The sequence below is a fragment of the Anas acuta genome, chromosome 3, assembly GCF_963932015.1.
Source record: "Anas acuta chromosome 3, bAnaAcu1.1, whole genome shotgun sequence".
Taxonomy (NCBI): domain Eukaryota; kingdom Metazoa; phylum Chordata; class Aves; order Anseriformes; family Anatidae; genus Anas; species Anas acuta.
Window position 1 is genome coordinate 53,093,900 of NC_088981.1, and position 24,645 is coordinate 53,118,544.

General features: G+C 40.9%; 1 protein-coding gene across 1 annotated transcript; it reads left to right on the forward strand.

The window, feature by feature from the left end:
- Positions 1–1,407: 1,407 nt before the first annotated feature.
- OPRM1 (opioid receptor mu 1) lies at positions 1,408–21,456 on the forward strand. The gene is made up of 4 exons (XM_068677138.1): positions 1,408–1,894; positions 14,020–14,372; positions 15,279–15,799; positions 21,156–21,456. The coding sequence occupies exons 1-4, from the start codon at positions 1,554–1,556 to the stop codon at positions 21,192–21,194; spliced, it is 1,254 nt and encodes a 417-aa protein (XP_068533239.1). The 5' UTR covers positions 1,408–1,553; the 3' UTR covers positions 21,195–21,456.
- The last annotated feature ends 3,189 nt before the right edge of the window (positions 21,457–24,645 follow it).

Consider the following 24,645-nt stretch of genomic DNA (forward strand, 5'->3'; position numbering starts at 1 on the left):
TCCCATCAATAAAGGATGCCAAAAATACTCTCTCTGGCCATGAAGCAATACATGCTATCTACAAAAAGCTCCCCTAAACAGCTCGCCTGATTTTCTTCCTCCATTCCACTGTATCTCTGACAAGACTTACCAGTACATAACTCGAAAAAAAAAAATAAAAATGAACACCTATTACCCAGATCCATGTCCCTCCCAAAGTCCAGTGACACCCTTTTCACTTTCCCTCTTCTTCCTCCCCACTGTTAATGGTGAGAGAGACTTTTGAAGAGTTTGTGTGCCCTTCCTCTCCTCCCTGCCCTAATCAGCACTGGTTGCCTGGTTGTTTCTGACATGGAAGCACAGGAACTCAGACTAAAACGCCTGTATTTTTGCATCTTTCTGGCAAGGTGCAACCCTCCTCTTCTCTGTTTCTGCCATTACCACTCTTGAAGTAGCAGGAGGTGCTCTGTGGTAAGCAGATGCACTAAGCATGAGATGCAGCAGCAGGAGCAATTACCACCCTGTCTGTCTCCTTCCTGCTCACTAGGAGGTGTTTTGATTTTTTTTTTCTTTTGCCTTACGAAGGATCCCCTCTGATTTCATTGATGAGAGACAATAAAAGAGCTGGGTCCCAGTAATTAATGAGCAGCCACCCAGCAGGCACTCTTGGAGATGCATCTCTGTGCTCATCTGGAACAAACTGATCACAGAAATGTGCTGGTGGAAATAAGCAGCGGGCCACTCAAGCAGCCCATACAACGCACGGACAGCTTTCCAGTTCAGAGCATGGTGTTGATGCCTTCCTTTTCCATTAAATCACATCCGATAACAATCGCACCGGTGTCTGGGAGAGGGGATCCTCAGAGCTTTGGAGCAGAAACTCCTCTAAAAACCCTGAGGATACGTGAGATCCGAGTCATTTCCAAAGCACAGCTCGGCTCACACTCACCTCCCGGTGCGGTGCCATACAGTTCACCACGTTTTATTCCTAGTCTCATCTTCCTCGAGCTATATAATCACAGGGGGCACCGTTTTGTCACGATCCCTGACTCACTACGTTCATCAGTGCCATACCCATCCCCTCCCTGCCCCGCTCCTTAGCCCCCTCACTCCGTGTCGCCAGGTTTTCTCCCCCCGGCGTTCGCTGCCGATGCCCTGTGGAAGGGAGCGCTTTAAACCCTTTCCTATCAAGCGCCACCACGGCTCAGCAGGGACTGGGAGACCTCTTGGTGTGCCCCCGCTGCCCGTGCCCTCCAGCGGGCGGTCCCCGCTCCGCTCCCACCGGGAGTCGGCCGCCGCGGGGGGCTGCCCGCTCCCCCCCGGGGCCTTTTTGGGGTGCCGAGGAGGGGGGCAAGCCCCACCTCCCCCCCTCCCCTTGCCGTCCCCGCCGCCGCAGGCCCCTCCTTCCCGTCCCGCCCGCCGCACACATGTGCCTGCACCCAGCGGCGGGGCGCGCCGTCGGGGCGGGCGGGAGCCGCCGCCGCCACCGCCTCCCCGGCACCGCCCGCTCCGCACCGCCACCGGCATCGCCACCGCCACCGCCACCGGTCCGGGCGCCGCCACCGCCTCGCACCATGGCCGTCGCCTACCTGCTGGGCAACGGCTCGGCGCCGCTCCTGGTCGGCGCCCTGGAGGACCCGTTCGTCTCCAACGCCTCGGCCGCCGCCTGCCGCCCCTCCGTGCCGCCCTGCGCGGCCGCCCCGCCGGGCTCCTGGGGGAACGGCTCGGTGGCGGCGGGCTGGAACCGCTCCGAGCCCTGCGGCGGGGCCAACGGCAGCGCAGGAGGCGGCGGGCCCTGCGCGCCCACGGGCGGGGGGCCCTCGGTGGTCACGGCCATCGCCATCATGGCCCTGTACTCCGTGGTGTGCGTCGTGGGGCTCTTCGGCAACTTCTTGGTCATGTATGTCATCGTCAGGTGGGTGCCGCCCCGCCCGGCCCGCCGCCGCCGTCGAGGAGGGGGACGGGGGTCGCGCTGGGGCGGCGGAGGGGAGGGGAGTGGAAAGGGGCTGTGGGGAAGGGGCCAGGGAGGGAGAAAAACCGGGAGGAGGAAACTTGCGACGGGGCGGCGGGGCTGGGCGCCGCGCTGCGAGGAGATGCGCTGCGACCCCGCCGTGCTGCGGCCCCGCTGCTCTCTGCCCGGCCAGGGCTGAAGTTTGCACCTCTCCGCTGGGCAGGGAGGGTTTTAGAGCTTGTGGTCGCTGTGTGTGAGGATGCGCTCACAGACAGGCGGTGCACATCCCCGCAGCTGACCCCAGACCAAAGGCAGGAGCAAATTACAAATGGCATCGCGGCTGAGCGCCTCTCTCCGCCAGGATGTATAGATGCGCTCCCCCAAGTGTTGCTGTGCATGTTTATATCCGTCTGTATCTGTATGTGCGTATATACCTCCGTGCGTGTGCACGTGTGTAAAAACGCGGGGGTCGAGACCTCTGCCAGCAGCCCAGCCGCGCAGTCGCATGTCGCGACTTTCTCCCCCGCAAGCTGCCGCCGCGCTCTACAAGGTCACTCGCAAGCGCGTCTTCCACGCGTGACAAATCTCATTGCCGTAAATCTTTTTTTTTTAAAAAAAAAAAAAAGCAGGGGGGGGGCTCCTTTGGTTGCCCGGGGTCGGGGTAGGCGGCTTCCGTGGAGGAACAGTGCCACCTCCCGGAGCGGCGGGGCGGGACGGGACGGGACGGGACCGGTGTTTGCCCGTGGGAACCACCCACGGGAGCTGCTGGAGGGTGCCCCCGGGGTGCGCTCCCTTCTCGCCCCGGGACTCCTGTCTCTCCGGCTCCGCGAAGCAGCCCGTTTCCCTTTGAGCGGTGCCGAGGGGTCGAGGTAGCAGGCGGGCAGCGGGCAGCAGGAGCCCCGCAGGCACCGGTAGGCTTCGTACCGGTTTTGCTAGAGGCGTGGTGGAGGATGCTTCCTTCTGCATGTGGCACCGTGTCATGGGGATGTCACTGCAAAGCCTGTGGAGCTCGTAAACCTAATGGGATCACACGTTGTGTGCATCAGTGGCTCAAACTACAACTATACTTTAGAGATTATTATTTAAATAGGCAGAGCTGGGAAGCTCTTCTACTGGTGTGTGGTTTTGGTCAGCCAGAGATTCAAGCTCTCTCTGGAGACTGTACGAAGGTACGGCTGCAGAAGTGCTCATGGCTGCAATTGTACGAGCAAGTGTTGAATGCATTCCTCTGGGAGAAAAAGCAGACACACAGTGTAACAGAGACAGGATGGTTGTCAGCAGAGCATATGCTGCAGGTTGTCCCTGGAGTTATGTATTTATAGTGGGCATAACCTGTTCTAGGTTCATATTTCTTGCATTAATTAATTCAATTACACTTACACCACAAAGCTAAAATGAACAAGGCATCTACATTTAGCTTTCTGTCTTAGGAGAGCATCCTTTCCAGAGATTATAGCTTAAAAACAAAAGCTGGAAGTAATAGGAGAAGACAAAAAAAAAAAAAAAAAAAAAAAAGTATATTCATTTTACAGAGGAAAACACAAATCAATTAAGTGGCTTCCCCAAAACCACCCAGGAATTCTGTGGCAAAGACAGGACTGAATCCAGGTCTCCTGTGCTTTCACAACAAGAACGGCTTTCCATATGACAGAGTTCCTTCCAAGTTAATACCATACACTTATTTACCAATCTGGGATGAAAAAGAGCTTGCATGTTATGGTTGAATAGGATCTGTGGTTTAAGCATCACAAAATGCCTTTCCTTTCTATGCTTCTATATAGGTTTAGTCTACCTGAGCTGCAGTAGGGAACTTTTTGATTTATTTCTTGTTGAAAGCTATACTACCATGACAGCATTTGCAGTCATACTAAATGTGCATATGAAATTATGAGATCATGTGCTCACATTTGTGTATCCTTAGATCCAGCCAAGGATATGTGGCACACCTTTCACTGAATTGCAATTGATATAACATAAAGCTCCCCTTCTTTTTCTACCTTTCACACCATGCCAGCTCAAGAAAAAGGAGGTTTTGAAGTTTGTATTAATTTTGAGAAGAATTAAGACGACTAGAAAGAAGATTTTAAAGTGATATTGGTACCTAGTTTACCTTGAAAATCCTGAGGTAAATGATTAGATTTTTGAAACTCTGTCCTTATTCACCTCTCAGATTCCAGCCCCAGTGAAAGCAACAATGGCTTCTTATTCAGAGTGCTGAGTGTTAATATGACGTTTAGCTTTTTTAGAAATATGTTTTGTAATAACTATAATGTTCTTATAAACAGATGACCTTAAAATTCCATCCAGCCACTCCAACTCTTCCACGTGAAGCAGATCCATGGGCTTGGAGCTGGAGCCATGCAAGTGCTTGCCTGATGTGGAATTGATGTCATTATCAATCCACAGTGACACTGGCTTTGTATACCTTTCTTTATAAAGAATGCAACATCAACCACCCCCCTTGTTCTTCCAAATGCTTTCTGTTCAGCTGAATATTTTCCTCCTTGAATTAATATTTACAGCATGTTAGATCTGCAGTGTGTGAAGCTGAACCCCATGTTACTAACACTGAGCTGTTCCCTTTGTGAAGTATAAAATATGTCTTCTGAGTGACAGCGATAATAGTCAGGTTTTACTGCCAGCTATGAATTTCCAGTAATCTGAAAAATCTGTAGATAATTTTTATTATCTGTTTTCCTTATGTGTTTTGTGTAAGTGTGAATTGCTGATATGAACACAGTGTAGTTACGGGCATGCCAACAACAAACGCTACTTATAGCTGCTGCAAAGTGCAACAAGACAGTGCACAATTAGTACCACATGGTATTGAATTAATTTGCACAGTAATCTATAGGCTTTTCCTGCTTTCTAGTCAAGTCAGTGGGATATTAGTCACACATCAGAGTGGGAAGAATGTGCCCTGTGATTAAGGCCGCATGCACAATGCTGGAAAGCTGTGAAAGATTGTTGCAGAACATCTTTGGCATCACCGGTCTAGAAGAATGGAGTAGCTCTCTGAGGCCCCAGCACTCCACCATGTGAAGTGCCCCGAGAGGACTGTGATTCCATCAGTAGCTGCTGGCGCCACTCAAGTCAAGAGTGATGCCTTGATTTCTTTGCTATTAATTTTGTCACATATCATAAACAAAGGGGCCTGAGGTACTCTGTGGTCCTTCGCAGGAGGAGAGAAATGCCTTATTTCATTACAGTAAATGATTACTCCAGTTTAAAAAAAAAAAAAAAAAAAAAAAAAAAAGCCCACGATATTTAAATAGGGAAAGAAACCCTCTTTGAAGCAAAAGAGGCTTTTTACATTTCTCAAACCAACATCTTAAAAATGTTTTGAAAAGAAAAACAAACAAAACAAACAAAAAAGCTGTGACTGAAACGTCATCTAATTTGGAAAGACTACTCTGTACTGAAAGCTCTGTTTACTACAACCTGGCTCACTCAAGCTTCAGGAAAAGTATTTTATTAAGAAGGGAATTTGGGGTGAAATTTCAATTATAGGAAGAATTGATATCTCCAGAGGAATAAGTATTATCACACATGTGTAGAGAAGGGGAGAATTGGGGAGTTTACAAAGAGGTTATAGCATTTGAAGTGGAGAGTCAGATTAGAGAAATAAGCTGAAAGTGATCTCAAGCTTGAAAGAGGCTGAAATGAAGACAATTTCTCTAAAAAACAGAGCTCTTCTTTGCAAGGCAACATGGAGTCACAGAAGCAGTGTGAAAGAAGGCCCACAGAATGTCTTGTAGCAACATACATCAGGAAATTTAGAAACCAAGAAATACATAAAATTAATTCTTTTATTTCCTTCCCACAGTCACATGAACATCTCTGCATTTGGGTAGCACTGTATATGCTGATGCTGTCAGCTGTCTGAAAACAAATATTTCCACCTCCGTGTTGTTACCAGCAGCCTTAACCAGTAATGTCTATTATGAATTCATGGTGCTCACTGGTACAAGTCAGAGAAGATCTGTGGACATAACTGAAGGAGCCTGACTGGTCAGGAACAGCACAGAAGGCGAGTTAAATGAGAGGTACAGTGAGAGGGTGAGCCTTAGCATCTGGCATTACAGAAAGGCAGGTGTCTCTGCACACTGTTTGCAGTAGAAGTTTACTAACCTTTGCTAATGGGTAAATGTTTGACTAGTGAGATGCTCCCCTCCCTCCCCCAGGATCAAGGGAAGCAGATAGGTAAAACACCACTGATACCTTTGTATTCTCTTTTTGTTTAAATTATATTGATAGGACCATGGTCAGAGACCCCTGAATGGCCCTGGTCTGCCTCAGGAGCAGGAGGCAGGTACAGGATACTATCCAGCAGCCTCTCCAGAGCTGGTGCCACCATGGGCACCTGGCACCTGGCCCCAGCCAGCTCCCACCCGTGGGACATGGGGCTGACCCCACAGGGGAGGTCCCTACACTTAGCCAGCAGCTGCCCCCTGGCAATCCTGGGCAGAAGTGGACATAAAACTTCACCTCTCTTTCAATTCCTCTTGGAAAAACTGTTCTGATCCTGCTGTATTTTCTGGAGTATCATTTTGATGATGGCCTGCAGGAAAAATAATGTTAAACACTTCCAAAATGTTTTTACTTTCCTTGTAAAAAACAGTGTAATATTACTGACTTTTTGTGGCAACTAGATGAAAAGATGACATACTTACAAATATCTCAGACAAAACATTATGAATGTTTCAGTATCATTCTAACTTAATGACCTCTTTTCCAGCCATAGCCAGTAGCTGGTGTTTAGACAAAGAGTAGAAGAAATAGCAGCATCTCTGTGTGATACTCCTTCTAGCAGTCTGTTACACTGCGGACAGACTTTCTGAGCTGCAGTTTGCATCAGCATGTTTTTCAACATCTTTCTGTGAACATTTTGCTTTTTTTTTTTTCATTTTCTGTGAACATTTCCATGCAGCAATCCTAAATAAAAACAGAATCTAAAATAAGGTTGGAAATAAATTTTCACAAATATTACCACTTTTCAACAAAGCTGTTTTTATTACCACTTTTCAACAATCATTTTCTGAAGTAAAATCATTTTCTAGAGATCCTCATTAATGGATACTTTCAAAAAAAAAACTATTTATTTTCATTACAATTCCAAGTGAAAATAAGCTTTCAGTCCTTGATAATTATCTTCAAAACACAAATCCATTCATTATAACTATATCTTGGAAAAACCTGAAAGCAGATATTTAGTGAATTGCTATTAGGCTTATCTCAAAGTTCTTCTCATAATCATCTTTGCCTATACCATGGAATTTGTCTTTATTGGTGTATTAGTGGGGATGCTATCATTATCTTTCAAAGACCCTGCTCCCCTTTGGAAGTTGGATTTTAAGGGTATTCACTAGCAAGGAGTTCGACAGCTTAGCCTAACTGTTAAAAAGCATTCTCATTCATCTGTTCAATGATAAACACTTTTAAATTTTATTCATATTTCCCTTTGAATTTGCATGATGAAAAAAAAGTAAAGATGACAGACTATAGCTACTCAAGTAACTGTGAAGAACATGAAATAGCACATTTTTTCCACCTTCTCACTGAGAAGTGTTCAATTATCAGCTATAAGATCTTGTACCTCAGATCAGGAATAAAACCTCAAAACAAAGCTGCTTGTGTAGGATGGGGCGTCTCCTCCTCACTGCATGGTACAGAGCAATCCCAGTGTAACAGGAGTCTTTTTTGAAGCGGAGCAAGGAGCAGCGGTTAAGGTGCCTTGTGCTGTTCTCCCCTTGCTCAGTGCTGACCTCCAGCCCTAGGATCTGCTGCCTCTGTAGAAAAATTATCCAGGAAACCAGTTTCACAAATCTTCCTAAAATGATGGAATCAGTTCCTCCATTAGAGCTCTAGTATCAGATGCTCTCTCATCCTTGTCACATGGGACCAAATCCATATTTCCTTGTACTTTTCATTTGGTCTTCTCAAAACACACAGTCTTGCTCCATCTGTCTGTCATGCCTTTCTCCATCATCTCCAGCTTTCCCCATTACTCTCGCTTTACAGGCACATCTTCCTGCAGCTTTACCATCTCTCCAGTCTCTCCAGTCTCTTTATCTCACCTCTGTTGCTCCTTTCAAGATCACACTTAACACATTCACAAGAAAATCCTTGTCTCTTGCACAGAAAAGACTCTGTATATTCACTATGATAGCCTTTTACCAGGGAGGATAACAACTGCTGTTCCTCGTCAGTCTTTTGTGGATCTTATACCTTCTAGCAGCAAAACTACCTTCAAAAGCTTCCCTGCCAGCTTGTGAACTAGGTAGGGGATGTCTCATGTACAGTCCTCACATGAGGAGATAAGAACAGAAACCAGGAGGAGGGAACCAGCACCTGGAAGATCTCTTCTCTTCTGAAAATAGGGAAAATAGCTGTTAACTTGTCCCTCCTATAAAAAATTCACCTCGGTTATCATTGATATAGTCAGTGGTTTCACTCCCAATCACACTTCCCTGAATGCACAGGGGAGAAAGTTAAGTTAAAGATGCTGACAATTCTCCTTTGCACTTCTTCCTGGCAAAGGAAAAAACTTCAGCAATAAGCACCCGCTGCCTGATAATGACAATATATTGGAGTTATTGTTTTTAGCACCATTGATTTATTTCTCAGAGATGTGTTACACAATAACTGTGAAAGCAACAGCAATTACTGACAACCCATACGTGCTTCCAAGCACACAGAAACTGAGCTAAAGGTGGCTTAACAAACAGAGTAAGTCCTGGAATAATTTGGGGATAACGTTTCCCTTTTTTTTACTAGGCTGAGGGGAAGAGTTCAGTGTACTAGCAGTTGACCGTATGGGAATTGGAGCATACATGTTACTGTCATTTCTTTTTATTATTAAATAGCTGTAGGTGGTGTCTGGGAAAAGAAAAATAAATTAGGGTAATAGGAGTTATAAGACATTGCAACATCTTGAATGTTTGCCTGGCAAATTGATGTGGATATATATAGCTAAGGACCTGTCCTTAGCTGGCTCCAAGGATATTTTGCATATACATGTAATTAAAAAGGCATGAAAATAATGAGAGAAATATGATAATAAAATAGTTACCTGTTGGTCACTGTGAAGTTTGTGTTTTCTGTCTGGATTAATCTTCCTGCTAGTTAATCCTTTCATTCAGACCGAAAGGGAAAGGACCAGCCTTCCCCTGCAAAGTAGCTATTTTTCCCAAAGATAGAAGCTTATTTTGTTGTTCTTGTTGTTGATTTATTATTGGGGGGGGGAGTTTTTTCCCCTGGGAAAAGACTAAGCTTGCTAATTCAAACCAAAGAGCAGAAAGAACACCATATGATCCCTCTCAGTAACCAAAAAAAAAAAAAAAAAAAAAGCAGGAACAGCAGCAAGAGAATTTTAGCCCAAAGCTCAACACATTATTGTAATTAATTGAAAACAGGATGAGTCAGATGCCCTCAGGACTCTCTGTTATTGGCACAACAACATTCCTGAAAAGACCAGCACTGGTGTCTGAAGAAAGTCGTGTCTGCCTCAGAGGCTTTCATTTAGCTCTCCCTGCCCCAAAGCTGAGGCCTGATTGAAGTTGCTAATTGGTTCTGAGTACAGGAGAAGAGGACCTGAGCAGATGCTCCTCCATGAAAAGTGGTGTGCGCTGTTTCCTTCTCCTAACTGGGCTGTGTGTGCAAAAGCCACCAAGTGGTGGGTCTGCACATGCCTTAATACAGCTAGATATGGGGAAAGATCAAGCTGGGAAGTCAAAGATAGGAAGATAGCTTGGGAAGTAAACTTTGGTGAAATTCTGGATGCAGTTCACTTGTGCTATGGAGAAGAATAAAGTGAAAAATGGACTTAGCAGTGGGAAAACAAAGGATGAGGGAGAAAAGAGGTAGCAGCTGAAGCAGTTGTGTTTCCTACATTCAGATCCACGTTGAGAACATACCTTGAAGCTCCTTTAGCAGACGTGCATCCACTTGCTGGTATGCGAGGAAGTTAGAGGACAGCTTTTCTGGCATCCTGTGGTTGTAGGACTTGCTGCATTCCCCACCAAGTAAATCAAATAACTATGCCTTTCACTCTTAGGCCTATCACACTCACTTAGTATGTCATGCCTTGGCACCTGAAGCGATGCCTGGTATTTGTTTGAATTTTTAATGATTCTAATTAAACCACCAATACACACTTCACAACCCCAAAGCTTAGTTAGGTTTTGCTGTCTTGTAATCATGTAAAATCTGAGAGAGAAGCCAGATTAATTTTATCTTCAGGCAACTTCATGGTGCTCTATATTCACCAACAGAGTTCAGCATTTGCACTCTGATCTCCTTCACATAAGTGACTGGCAAGGTTTGAATGGCAGCAAACGGTTGTCTGTCTTAATGGCAGTACATTTTGTTTCCTTCCCCAGTTCAGTTTTTGCCCCCAAACTCAGGGTCAGTGCAGGAAGTAAGCAAATGTGCAGAATTTCACTTTGATTAAGCATGAACATTTTCTGCTATAGTGTTGTACCTGCTGGAGTTGGCTTTGTTTTCTGTGTTTGTTTTTTTTTTTTTTTATTGTTGTTGTTTTGTTTGTTGTTGTTTTTTGTTGTTGTTGTTGTTTGTTTTTTTTTTTGCATCCTTTCCCTGAGGGATTGTTATTTTTGAATTACATCCACGTATGTAATCTCCTATGGGGAACATAAATCAAAAGGACGAGTTGATTGTTAACCACAGTATGTCACCTCCAATCCAGATGGCCTGACTACATAATAACATGTAAGGTTTGTACACAAATTTATGTTGCTTGTACGTAGAGCTTGAGTTTAATGGCTTTACAGCATAAGTATTCTGGAGTATTTATGAATATAAGAATCAAATACCAAGTCTTTAAGCTGATGAAACCATGCGGTCCCAGACAGGTAGATTAGACTCTTACAGAACATATGTTACTTTTAAAGCTTTCAAAGCTTTAATCAGTAGCAGCCTCCTACAAAACCACAGTTGTAACTGAGATACTGAGCAGGTCTTTAACATTGTAGAAAGAGACCCACTGCAATGCAAAGAAAGGAAAAGGACAATTAGAAAGGATAGCCATCAGTTAATTCTATTACTTGAGACCAAAGGTACTTTTCAGGATATGGCCTAGCAGAGAGACATCATTTCAGCATCAAACATGCTTACTGGATTGTTAAAGAGAAGAAAGGGTTGTCCAGCCCAGACTAAACCTTTGTCAAACCATCAAGGTCTCAATAAAAATTGAATATACCTCATGTTTTAGGAAAGCACACACACACACACACAAAAAATCCTTTTTTTGGGGGGTTGCATGTACAAGATGTACCAGAACAGCCATGAAAATAAATGTTCATTTAAATTGGTTCAACTAGGCATGCTTCACATGTTTTAATCTTCCCACCCAAGGAGACCTCAACTAATCTAATGCATGCACATAATGATTCTTCATTTGTTTAACAAGTCATTTATGCAGGAAGAACATGAATTTGAACGCTAACCTAATCTCCAGCATCAACAAGAGTTATGTGAGGTTGTCTGAATGCAAGACGTAATTGCTGTCTGTTGTTTCTTTGAGCAGCCAAGCAAGTTTCACAAATGGCTGCTTTCTGCAATGAATCTTTTCTAATTAAGCTAGTTTTTCATATATTTTGCATTTTACTTAAACACAGATCAATTGAAGCAGCCTTCCTCTCCAAATTAGCATTCTATGGACAAAAGCTTTGTCCGTAGACTTTGTGCTGCTGAAAGTAGTTGTTACCAATCTTCCATCAGCCATTCTATCTCCTAAGATATGCAAAGAAGCCAGAGACATAGTCTGTGTTTAGCCTTTGCACCAGACAGTGGTACAAAGATGGTGTAAGACTGATGTGTTACAAAAGGGCTGAAGGGTCTGGAGGAGTCTATATTTCAACAACACAAATGAATGGTTTGTCCATTGGACAAGACTCAGGTGCCAGTCTATCAGCTGTGTCTATTAGGCTTAGAAAAAGCATGCTATGATCTAAATTCTCTTTCTTTCTTTCTTTCTTTCTTTCTTTCTTTCTTTCTTTCTTTCTTTCTTTCTTTCTTTCTTTCTTTCTTTCTTTCTTTCTTTCTTTCTTTCTTTTTCTCTTCCTTTCTTTTTCTCTTCCTTCCTTCCTTCCTTCCTTCCTTCCTTCCTTCCTTCCTTCCTTCCTTCCTTCCTTCCTTCCTTCCTTCCTTCCTTCCTTCCTTCCTTCCTCCCTTCGAGAATGTACATTATTCATGTTAATTTGCTCTTTATTTGAGCCATTGAGACTTAAAACATTTCTTCAAAATATTTAGAGGTGATCATCTGGAGACTTCCCTGTTGAAGTGGACCACAAACAGAGCTGTGGCACACATCTTACAGAAAGAGAGAGATGCACAGGAATGAACACATCTCTTTCTTCTTGCATGTAAGGATGTGGATGGCAAGGTGCGCATTTCCCCTGCTCAAGGTGCTATTACACTTTGTACAATGGAAGCAGAGTCTATCTAGGTTAGTTTGATGAACCTTTTGTTTGGTTTGCAAACTACAGTTGACCCATGGCCTGGCAGTTGAAGGTTTTTATTTATCCTGGAGTGTTAGGAACTTAGTGGCTATTTCAGAAGGATTCAAAGGGTTTTCCTTAGTGCATTTGCTTATTCCAACCAAATCCCAGTTGAGTGGATCTCTGCAGCTCAAATCTTCAAGTGTATTTTAAATCTTTGCTGGTTAGAACAGATAAAAGCAAGACTGAGTGCTGCCTACAGAGTTAGACAGACTTAAAGTTGTGAATCTGATCTATCATCTCCTAATATCAACAAAAAACACTGTATAAAAATTGACGTTTTACGGTACAAAACCTGCCATGAGGAGATAGAAGAAGCATATTGTTGGGTGTCAGTATTATAATGAGCATAGTTAAATTGAATATTTATCCATGGCACTGTTGAGCTAAATGTTCACCAAAATGTTGAGTCATCATGTTACTGTATTCATATTTCACTGCAGAGCTGTGAAAATAAAAGTAATGTTGCTCAAAGCCAGCTTCTGTCCTCACTTGCAACCTTACTCAGTGTAATGCAAAACTTAATGTAGTCAGTGTTTCAGATACTAAACTGCCAACCTAATTTAAATACCAGCATTCACATTTTCTGGGGCTTGCCTTTAAGATTTTTTCTTTACACATTTGTTTGGTTTAAGATTCTTTAATGGCCTTGAATGAAAGTGTGAAAACAATATCTGCTAAAAGATCACATTTATAAATACAGTACTTTCAGCATTATAAGTTAGCTCTATAGATAGCCTGTGACTTTAATTACATGTAAAATCCAGTCCATCTGAAGTATAGCAATTTGATAGAACTGTTTGTACGGTTTCTTCAAATAGGTAGACTTAAGGATACCTTAAGAACAGATATAATAACAGCTAAGATCAAGGCTTTGAAGAGCTCCATTTTGAGGACCATTATTTTTCATGCTGTTAAAAATCTGTTTTGATCAATTTTCAGTATTTATTTGTTCATATAAAAAATACAATCCTGGGGACACTGATAATCTACTTATTTGGAGAAATACACCTTTAACAAAATGTGCTTTTTAGAAATAAGCTCTTTATAAAATCTCTAAATATTCAGTACAGAGCAATACTCAAATCCCATAGAAATCACTGAAAGGAATATTGTGAATTTCAGTAGGCTTTTGTTGTTTAAGCAATTGTGGAAGTAAATGCTTTCTATCACCGCAAAAGCTTGGATTCCTTTCTTTGTAAGAAAACGGTGATTAGGAAAACAAAGATTACAGAGTACATCAAGCAGAATCTTTCATTAATAGCCTACAGAGCCCATTACATGAAATAATGGAAAGTCCAAGAACTTTTAGGCTTAAACCAACAATGAAAACAAGATACCAAAACCAAAAATTGTGTCATATTTAAGTGGAATAAGGCCCATCGTAGTGTCAGTGAAGAGATGGTGTTCCATTTATTCTGAGTTTTTCTCTACCCATCCTCTGGTATGCTAATCTGAAAGTCACTTACCATGATTTATGGGCTGATTATGGGGTGTTGTTCTGGCCTCAATTTTGTTTGACATTGATAGTTTTGGTCATTCACATTCTTTGCTGATTTTTTTTTCTAGGTACACGAAAATGAAGACTGCCACCAATATCTATATTTTCAATCTTGCATTGGCAGACGCATTAGCAACAAGTACTCTGCCATTCCAGAGCGTGAATTATTTGATGGGAACATGGCCATTTGGTACAATCCTTTGTAAAATTGTTATATCCATAGACTACTACAATATGTTCACCAGTATCTTCACGCTCTGCACTATGAGTGTGGATCGCTATGTAGCTGTCTGCCACCCAGTTAAGGCCCTTGATTTTCGTACCCCCAGAAATGCAAAAATAGTTAACGTCTGCAACTGGATTCTTTCTTCTGCCATTGGACTGCCAGTTATGTTCATGGCAACTACTAAATACAGGCATGGTAAGTTTTGTTTTCATTCCCAAATTGAATATTTCAGTGTTTAAACTCCTTTCTGCATTCTTTCTTTTTATTGTAGAGACAGTGAACTAACTTTTGATCTGCAGGCTGTATGAATCAGGTGTTAGTGCACATAGCCATCTTGAAAAATTTGGCAGCTGGCTCTTCTTGACCAGAGACAGCTCGTCATGTGATCAGTCTTTGACAACCAGCAATTCCAGCGGGATCCATGTGAGTCTTGCTGCCCTAGACAGCCCCTGTAGTGTTTGAAAAAGCATTTGTGCCTACCTTCAGCTATAGGGGTATATGCACTCTGTTAAAGCACAGGAGCCTGTGCTTTACCCCAGATATTCCCACTGAAGTTGCTGGTCTTCATTTTCTACCTCATCTAGCAGGACGTAGTACAGAACTGAGAGCACATTCTGGATCACTGGTGCTCAGTGGTGTCCTTCAAGTGACAGCGTCTCAACATAAATCAAAAACACTCCAAAGTGCACAGTTGCCATGTCATGTCATCCTTTTCTCCTTTGCCTTTAAACGCACAAACTACAGTGCTGAAATCATCATATTTTCACCTTTTTTATCTTAAAAGTGAAAATGAGCCAAAGTTTGAACACTTATGACAATTCAACTCTTTTTCTTGTTAAATATATGCAGAATTCCAAACAATATAATACAAAGAACGTTACTTTTTGCTCTTGTTTTTCTAAGGCTTCATACATATTTTGCAGTGCTGTGTCCTATCAGTATTTGTGCCAATGACAGATCACAGATTGCTTTGTTTTTGTTATTTACATAGTAAATATTCATGTATTTGCTCATGATATATAACAAAAAAGTTTTGAAGGGAAGCAAATGCCAAACTGACCAGCTTGTTCTTCTCTACTCTTTTTTTTTTTTTATCTCTAGGCTCTATTGACTGTACACTTAAGTTCTCTCACCCTGCTTGGTACTGGGAGAACCTCTTGAAAATCTGTGTTTTCATCTTCGCTTTCATCATGCCAGTCCTGATTATTACTGTGTGCTATGGGCTGATGATTTTACGCCTGAAGAGTGTTCGCATGTTATCTGGCTCCAAGGAGAAGGACAGGAACTTGCGGAGAATCACAAGGATGGTTCTTGTAGTGGTGGCAGTGTTTATCGTCTGCTGGACTCCCATCCACATTTATGTCATCGTTAAAGCCCTGGTCAACATCCCAGAAACTACTTTCCAAACTGTCTCCTGGCACTTCTGTATTGCTTTAGGGTATACAAATAGTTGCCTTAATCCAGTCCTGTATGCATTTCTAGATGAGAATTTCAAAAGATGTTTCAGAGAGTTCTGCATCCCCACCTCCTCAACCATTGAGCAGCAAAACTCCACCCGAGTCCGCCAAAACACTCGTGACCATGCTTCCACTGCCAACACGGTGGACAGGACTAACCATCAGGTATGACTAGCAGTGGAGATGTCATCTCTGGATTCAGGCCACCCACTTGGAGATGACATGTATTCTGAAGTTACAGTTTATACTGATTTGTAGCTATTTGAAAGTCTAAACACCTTCAGGGCTACATTTGAAGCTGGTGTATTCACACACAGAGACCCCAGTCCTGCATGGTGCAAGTTGTTCTATACTCTAGTTGATGCCCAAAAGCTGAGGGCTTTCAAAGATACCTTGCATGATAGGGTCCAGCGTGCATGTATATACACAACACCCAAAACAGAGTGTTTCATTCACAGAAGGTTTACAACAGGTGTCCAATTTAGAATGGGTTAGAGAATAATCAAAGATTTCTCTATTCTGTCTGTTGAGGGAGACAGAGTTGGGCCAATATATATGTCTCTCTCCTACCATTTCATCAGTAAACTGTAAAGAGAAGAAACTGCATGTACACTTTCTGATTGATGTACAAGAAAGGCCTACAAGGCCCTGTTTCTCCTGGAAGAGATGCAAGAAGTAGACAGAGGTCATCTGCATGCAGTTCTTGTATCAGATCAATATCTGTGTTGGCTAGTGTAGGTTTTGATAGATAGATATATAGATATATAAATATACTTGTATACACACACATATTAAGGAGTATTGTGCCATTTACCTGTTTAAGGTATACAGAGTAGGAATTTTATGGCACAGCAGATACCAGGAGAAAGATTGTTTTTATTCAAGCTATTTTTGCTTAGCTTTTTGGGTGGAAAAAAAAATCATTTTTGTTACATATTTGACATCCATGCATCTGTGATTATTCCTGTTTCCAAAGCACATCCCTCGGTGAACATAAGCAAAACACAAAGGCAATCTTAATATACAAGCCTAACGATTGTTAGAAAAGGTTTGAATCTTCTCTCATTAAAAAGAACAAATAGAGGTAGAAGCATTTATTCTTTGCCACCTCATCTTTCATTGGAACATCAGCAATATCCTTAGTTTGCTCCTTCATGAGCTTCTCACTGCTGGCCCTTCACCCACAAGCTAGCTGCTTTCTCGAGATGCAGAGAAGTGGCTTTTTGTGAAAGAAATAGCTTACCTGTCACACGGGCAATCAGGAAGCCCAGATCAGAATATTACCTTATCCATACAAAGTAAATGCACCAGAAAAAGAGGAAGGAGAAAGCAGAAGGGAGATGAGGAAGGTCTATTGAGCATCTGCAGCTAGTGGTGTTATTCACCAGAACATGATTTGCACATGCCAAGCTGCAGGCTGAGAAATCAGTTAGTGTCTGCTCAGTCTTACCCACACTTCAGTGGTGGAGCAGAACTGCCAAACTTGGCATGGTCACATACATGTATGTATGTATATATGTGTAGTATTCACCACTTGTAGCAAAAGTTTAGTAGATGGATTCAGCTCTCACTAAGGCTTTTGCAGCTCTCAATGGAGTCAATTTTGTGCATGTGTCTGACAACGGGGTTGTATCTTTATCTAGTTCATGTCTAGCTTTTTCAGCTTTTTACAGTGCAGTGTGTAATAACACATTTTCTACATTTACTTATACTTCTTTACATTAAATTTAGGAGAGCCATGGCTTCCTAAACTTCTATCCTTAGCAGAGATTACTGTGGTACCACCTAGAGTCTGACTGAGATAAAGTCTATTTCACTGTGCACTGAGCAAACAGGACAGAAGATGATCCTTCCCACAAAGATCTTTCATCCTACACCAACAAGAGAGAAAGCTAGTTGAGGCAGGGATAGAAGTGAGCTTTATTATGGAAGTAAGAATGTAAGTAAGGATCAAGCTAATCACATAATTGGAGATTTTGTGTTAGTTTCCTTCAGGGGATATTGGTAGAATGAGTTAAGAAGAGTTAAAGCACAGGTAAAGAGAAGTGACAGGACAGATGCTGAAGAGAAAGATAGGTGACAGGAAGAATACAGAGGAGAAAGGAGAACATAAGGAATAAGGTCAGAGTGAGGAAGCAAGGGAGGAAATTGAAGCAAAAAGCCAATATGCATGTAACAAAAGAAATGTGCTCAGAACTGTAAGAAACTGTGTGACTACGCAGCTTTCACTACTTCTGTAGCTCTTCCTAGCAGCTAGCTGGCATGTTTCCCCCAAGGCTAGGGAGAAGAAGCCATCACTTGGAAACTCCTGTCCTCATAGATGTGTGGACAGGTCTGTTTGCATGGTCTGGTATTTGAGAGAATTTGAAATGCCCCTAAATGGCCCCATTTTCACTTCCCTCACCATCACTGCAGCAGTCCTTGCTTGAGCAGCTGTTGCCACTGGTTTATTTCAGCCAGATGTACCTGATGGATGCTGACCCGAACCTTCTGACTGCTGTGCTCCCTAGAGAGCAGCACACCAGCTAGTAGGTGCAGTCCTTTCCACCCTCCTCAGAAGCTCTGAAATACATTCACACCAAGCCATGTTCAAAACAGAATATTAAACTTCATTTACTTATTTTCTTCTCCAAAAAACTTTTCTGTAAAAGACATTTTTGGTGTCTCTTACTATCTACACGACAGTAGGGTTGTAGGACTAATCTGTTCTGGAAAGGTTTTCTGGGAAGTTTTTACAAATGTAGCATTTTATTTATTTATTTTAGACAGAGAATGCCCTAGGGTGAATTCATCTTTTGTTCTCAGAAAACAACAACAAAAAAAACCACTTTGCTCAAACACTTGGGGAGCTTTGTAAATTCTATTCACAGGGTATTCTTTTCACAGGTAAGTGCTTTCTGTACAGGCAAGTCTAGCCAGTATATCAATATTGATCTAACTATACTGACAAGCTCTTTCTTGTATAGACAGGGCCTTGGAGAGCATTTGGTATGAATCCTAATTGTGCAGAGTATAGTGCTCAGCACAGTTCAAGATATTTTCATAAAAACAGATGTTCTACAAGTTGTTTTGTTTTTTTGTTTTGTTTTGTTTTCCCAAGTGAGAATTCTTACTCCTGCTAAAGTTAATGAGAGCTGCAAGCACTCAACTGCTTGGGGCCTCACACTCTTGAAGCACTTAAAATAAGCACTCACTTGTGGGAACAACAACTGTGTTTTCTATCAGTGCAAAACAACAGATACAAATGTTCATATTATTCTGAGTTAAGATACTATCATTTGGCCTCCGTTATGGCTCTTTGACATTACAGAAAAGCTCTTCTTGGTTAAGAATTTGTTTATTGTTTTATCAACATTTAGGAAAAGTGCAAAACAAGTTCTGACCTCCCCCAGAAATGAAACACTGTGTGAAACATGGTGTGAGCTTTTATGAAAAATAGTACATGTCCAGTGGAGCAACAGATTTCTGAGGGAGAAAAGACAGTGGCTAGTCAGGCCTGAAGAATCTGGAATTTTAAGAATTAGATGCTTCACATCTGTGGGGGATGTATCCCAGGTTACTCGGCTAATGTCTGTGTCAGAAGGTTCAGGTCGCATTGTTTCAGGGTGAGCTTAGAGGTTTGACTCACTTTAATTTTCAGAGAAGCATGTGCAATCTTTCAAGTGCATTTGCATGAAAGATTAAAACAAGAAAATAGGAATGACAGAACACTGGAAAAAATCTTGCAGAACAGAACTGCTTACTTCAAATTTTTCTCTGCATGACTCAATATTAGTTGGGAATGCTAATAAAAGGACCAAATATTAGCTTTTGCAAATGTCTGAATTGTTTTGATGTCATTGATATTAACCTGGTTCATAACAAAGACCCTAACAAATTTTGAAATGGCTTTAACTTCAGATGCACGGAGAATCTCTGCTAGATTTAAAAGTCTTGAACATTTGCATTGACATGGGACCCTTGTGAATCTTCTAGGTAACAAAGAAAACAGAATGTGTTTGCTAAACAATTTCATTAAAGGCAGCAACTATAAACAATGCTATGAGCACTGAAACTAGTTAGATGCATTGTAAGGTTGTTTGTGTTTGTGGCATTCCTTGAACTGTGAATTAGAAAAAATGGAGACAAAAACATTTCGCTTTTTCCATAAGAAATTAGAAGAAGAAAGTTCACCATTAAAAAACAAACAAACAAAAACAAACAAACAAAAAACTGTATCCAATCGACAAAAGAACAATAGAATATCCATGAGTTTGAATGAAGGGACCCACAAGGATCATTGAGTCCAACTCCTAGCTCCACACACAAGACCACAGGACTACCTAAAAATTAAACCACATGACTCTTCCAACCTAGAAAATTCTGTGATTCTGTGATTCTGTGTGACTGAGACATTTTTCAAATGCTATCTGAAATGAAATTTCTATTAATTTAATTCAGAAGTGAGTATGAACTTCAAAATTATTTTCTGGATCTAGATTTCTCCAAAAGACAGGGATATTCAGATTTTGAATCAGGTCAATTTCTGACAAAAAGTTGAGGAGGAGGAGCATTTCTAATACAGAATAAAGAAAATCCCTAAATATAGCATGTTGAACTAAATGAGCATTTGAGTTATGTTTTGGCCTTGGAAAAATTTATCTCCAGTCAGAAGTCCTAACAGATATGACTGCAGAAGGCTCCTGGAAAGCAATCCAGTTAGAAAACGCACCTTCCCCCCACCCCAAAATCCTTGCCCATGTATAACATGTTCTCCTCATTTGTGTCCATCAAGGTTCATCTGTGACTCAGCTTTCCATACCATAAACAGTTCAATGACACTGTCTCCCCCATTTTCAACATGTTCTGGTTGCTGAATGGTAAAATGGGTTGCAGACTTTCAGGACATGATGTGTCTTAGGCAGATTTGCCTGACCATTTCTGTAGTGCTATCATGCCTGTATGTGAATAGGACTTGGTGTGGATACCATAGATGCATGGAACAGGGGGATGCTTGGGTTTGTTTGCTGATGTAACCCCATTTCACACAAAATGCAAACTGGATCTTTAAATTCAAATCCAGAAGTTAGTCAATTTACTAGTGTGAACACAGAAAAGATACTAATAGGCATGTAAAATACCAACTTACCTGTGGTTGTTGCAGAAATAATACAGGGAGGGAGTGAAATCCAATACAAGTGAAATTCATTGAGAGTTTCCCTCTAGAAAGAAAACAACTTGCTTGCTATGAAATAGACTAATTCAAATACAACAGCACTGCTTATCTAATGTTTTTCTGTCATTAAAGCTCAGACACAAAACTTTGCTCTAATCATTTACTCTGCCTTTGTTGCTTTATGACAAAGGCATATTCTTGCCTTGCTGCCTGGGCTACCAGTTCAGCTTTATAGGGCAGGTCAGTAGCTGCAAATTATAAGTGAATTATTCTTTAAAAAGAACAAAACACGCACACACATGCAAACTGGTGGGAGGGCAGAAATCAAGTAACTGCTCATTGTGTTTGCAATTTCTTTCCTTTCAGTTGGAACTCCAAGAAGCTGAAACCACCCCACTGCCGTGACAGGGTCTCCTGCTGCATAGCTCTCAAAGTAATTACAAACCAGTGCCACAGTGTTTCTGTGCAGTATGCTATGGGAAGGTGTAGGACACACTTTCCCTCTAAATAAATAAATAAATAATAAGTAAATATAAATTAAAAAAAAAAAAAAAAAAACTACAGAGGAAAGTGCCTGCTTTTCCAGTCTGTCAAAACCTGCTTCTGCAGCACTTCTGCATTGCACATAACAGAAGCATGAAACTTAATGGTAAGCAGAGCCAAGAGATACAGGGGCTTTCCAACTTCCAGTGTTCAAAACAGTCATGTTAACCAGGAATACATATGTTAGTCTACAGCAAAACTACTGTATCTGTAGCTATCTGACGTGCTCTGACAAGTTACAGTGGTGTTAAACAGATTGGAGACAAAAATTAAAAGGACAGACTACTATAATTTGAAAAGTGAAGGTGAGTTTTTAATAACAGGAAATAATGGGAAACAGAGTTGAAATACTGTTGGGTACTCAATTTACATCTAAAATTTCTTTGTAGAGGTGTTTTCTGTGCAGGTTATTTGTGTGGTGAAGTTTCACAAGATCACCTAGAATAACACAGTGGCAAGTCAAGAGGTCGTCTCGTATTGCATGTTCCACAGCTTCAGAGGGAAAATATTTCTTTCAGTGCTCATTTAAAGAAAATAAAACAACCCCTAAGTTTCACCTTCCTCCTCTATTTCTCATAAGAACTAGACTTTTACAATGAAAACCATGAAGTGTCAGTAATTCTGAAATAAATAAATAAATGGAAGTATTCCATGCTGTTATTGATTGTAGAATGATCCCCAAGATAGCATTGACTCTATTACTATAAGTTCCCAGTACAAATAGATGCACAGCTATAAGCTTGTCAGGGCTGGCACAGGCAGCTGATAAATGCTCTTTCATCTAGTTTCTCAAACTTCAACTGCCCTGTCAGCAACATCTCAAATTTGGAAGTCAGCAACAGTCCCTGTGTGAAGTGCTTGGAAGAGTAAACACATTAGAGCTGCTTTAAAAAATACATAAATAAATAATAATAAAAATAAATAAATAAAAATAAAGTTACATTTTGATAAAAATCTATTTTTTTCTTAACCAAACCCATATGTTTGCTTTTCTAACTAAGGTAGTACAGTCCGCATCTCCATTTTGTATTAGCTACTAAAACACATTAAGATTTATGAAAGAAACATTGTACCAAAGTAAATGCCATCTTAGCTGTTTTCTAGTATGAAAATAGAAATATCTATGTAGATAGTTGTGGTGCAATGGTATTTTCTAGCCATTGTTTGTTACTTGCTTTGTAAATAAATCAATAGCTAACTGGGAGTAATGGGGGGGAACACTTTGATGAATTTAAGCATATTCTAAAATACAACTGTATGGAATGGGGTCGCTGTTTTGTCTTGTTTTCTTTTTCTTTTTTTTTTTTTTTTATTTCTGCAGCAAAAGTGTATTTCTTGTTTTCATTGTTCAAATCTGTGTAACAGAATACGCTTTTAGTGTAAAATATTTTGTTTCTGCCATGGACTGTGTAATAAAGATTGAAGGCCAAATCCTTTCAAGTTGTAAATTGAAGTAATGCTACTGGAGTTTCATCAGTGTGTTACAGCTCAATATGTAGCCATTTATACCAGCAGAATATGAAACCAGACATAGCAGAAGTGCCTTTTTTATCATTCTTTTTTCTGTTGAAAAACAAACTGTGCTGTCAGAGGAATTTAATATTTAATTTTATATTAGTCTAGCAAGATCTCTTCATAGCCATTATTAAAGTTTAAACCAGAACTGTCATCATCTTAAGAAAGAGAGTTTTCATCTAAGTTTTTTAAGTACAAGAGAGAGAGATTTCACTCAGAAAAACTGGGCATGCTCTTTTGCTCTACACAGCAGTGTTACTTAGCTAACAATAAGAACGTTACACTAGAAATGGAAGCAAATTAGCATCGTCCAAAGTCATTGCAGTCTGACAGGTTCTGAGCATTCTGCCATGCTCACATATGGCAAACTGAAATGCATTGACCGGTTATTGGAAAAGCCTTAACTGGTAAACCAGGAAGATAAATAAGTTTAATTAAACCTAAGCTCATAGTTTAGTGGCTAGCCCAAACTACATTAGCTGTCACAGACTTTACATAATGAATTGAAGCAATTGTTTCTTCTGTATTTGGAATGTAATGAAGCTCATTGGTAAAATCCTATGACTCGGTAACAGCCTAATATTTTCAAAGATATTTTAGGTTTCTCAAGTCCAATAATTAATTGAGCAACCTGACTGTAAATATTTTTAGCAGTACTAATGTTATTGTAGGCATAATGGTCTAAGGATATGAGGAAGCAAATTTTATTAGCAGAGCATTAACAAAAATAAGTTAAATGTCTTGTTTTATTTTATTTCGGTTTTGTTTTTGTTTTCCAAAAGGCATGAATGTCACTGGGAATGCTGTGGAGTAAGTAGCATATTACACAAGTTATGTATCTTTGCTGTGATCCTTTAATAAAAAAAAAAAAAAAAAAAAAAAAAGTTTGTGTTTTCTGTATATTTGCACATACTATATTCAAAACACAGTACACGTTGATCAACATGTCATTCCATCTTTTAACAGCTCCTCTTTAGAAAATGTTATTTAGTGCACCAATGCCAACACATCAATATGAAGGTTGATGTATTAATTTTCTGACTGCTTTAAATACTTGTTATGTTTTATTTTAAAAAAGGGACATCCAGATAGGTTGAGGTTTTTTGGTAGTGGTGGTTGTGGGTTTTGTTGTTGTTGTTTTGTTCATGGTTTTGTTTATTTGATTGCTTTTTTTGTTTGTTTGTTTGTTTTTTAATAAAAGACATATGGGCAGAATTATGTTTTGACATAAACTGTGTATTTTCCTCTTGTACTGAGAGGCTTAGCTCCAGGAGCCAGCTGGTGCAGGAGCCTGGCTCCAGTAACAGAAAGACAAGGTGAGCAGAGGGAAACTCTCTTGCTAGCTCCTGGCAGACTAAGAGGCTTCCCGGGCTCTTGAGTTGTGCTGAAGTATTCTTGTTTTATTGATTTTAAAAGTTCTGCCAGAAGGTTGTATTTGAACAAAACGTACATATTTTTTGTTTGTTTGTTTCATGAAGAGGAAAAATAGTGAATAATGACTCTTAGGAATGACATTTGAGCAAGACAATATAAACATGACTCTGCAATAAGGAATAATAATGAACATCGTTATTTCCATGACAGTTGTGATTTTACAGGTTTTATTGCAATTGTTTTTTTCCCTAACATGCTCGTTGTCATTTTGAACACTTTTATGTGGAAGGCCATAGCAAAAAATGCTAACTTATCTATGAACGCTGTCAGTCAGACAGCACGATCTGGGGAAAAGTCACAAATACCAGAGAAGCAATATACTATATCCAGAGATTCCTTCAAAATCCTATTTCTATGACTCTGT

Excerpts from the sequence above, each read along its gene's own strand:
- OPRM1 (XM_068677138.1), top strand. The coding sequence starts at position 1,554 with ATGGCCGTCGCCTACCTGCTGGGCAACGGCTCGGCGCCGCTCCTGGTC. Across the intron at positions 1,895-14,019 it reads GTCATGTATGTCATCGTCAG|GTACACGAAAATGAAGACTG; the intron begins GTGGGTGCCGCC and ends TTTTTTTTCTAG. Across the intron at positions 14,373-15,278 it reads AACTACTAAATACAGGCATG|GCTCTATTGACTGTACACTT; the intron begins GTAAGTTTTGTT and ends TTTTATCTCTAG.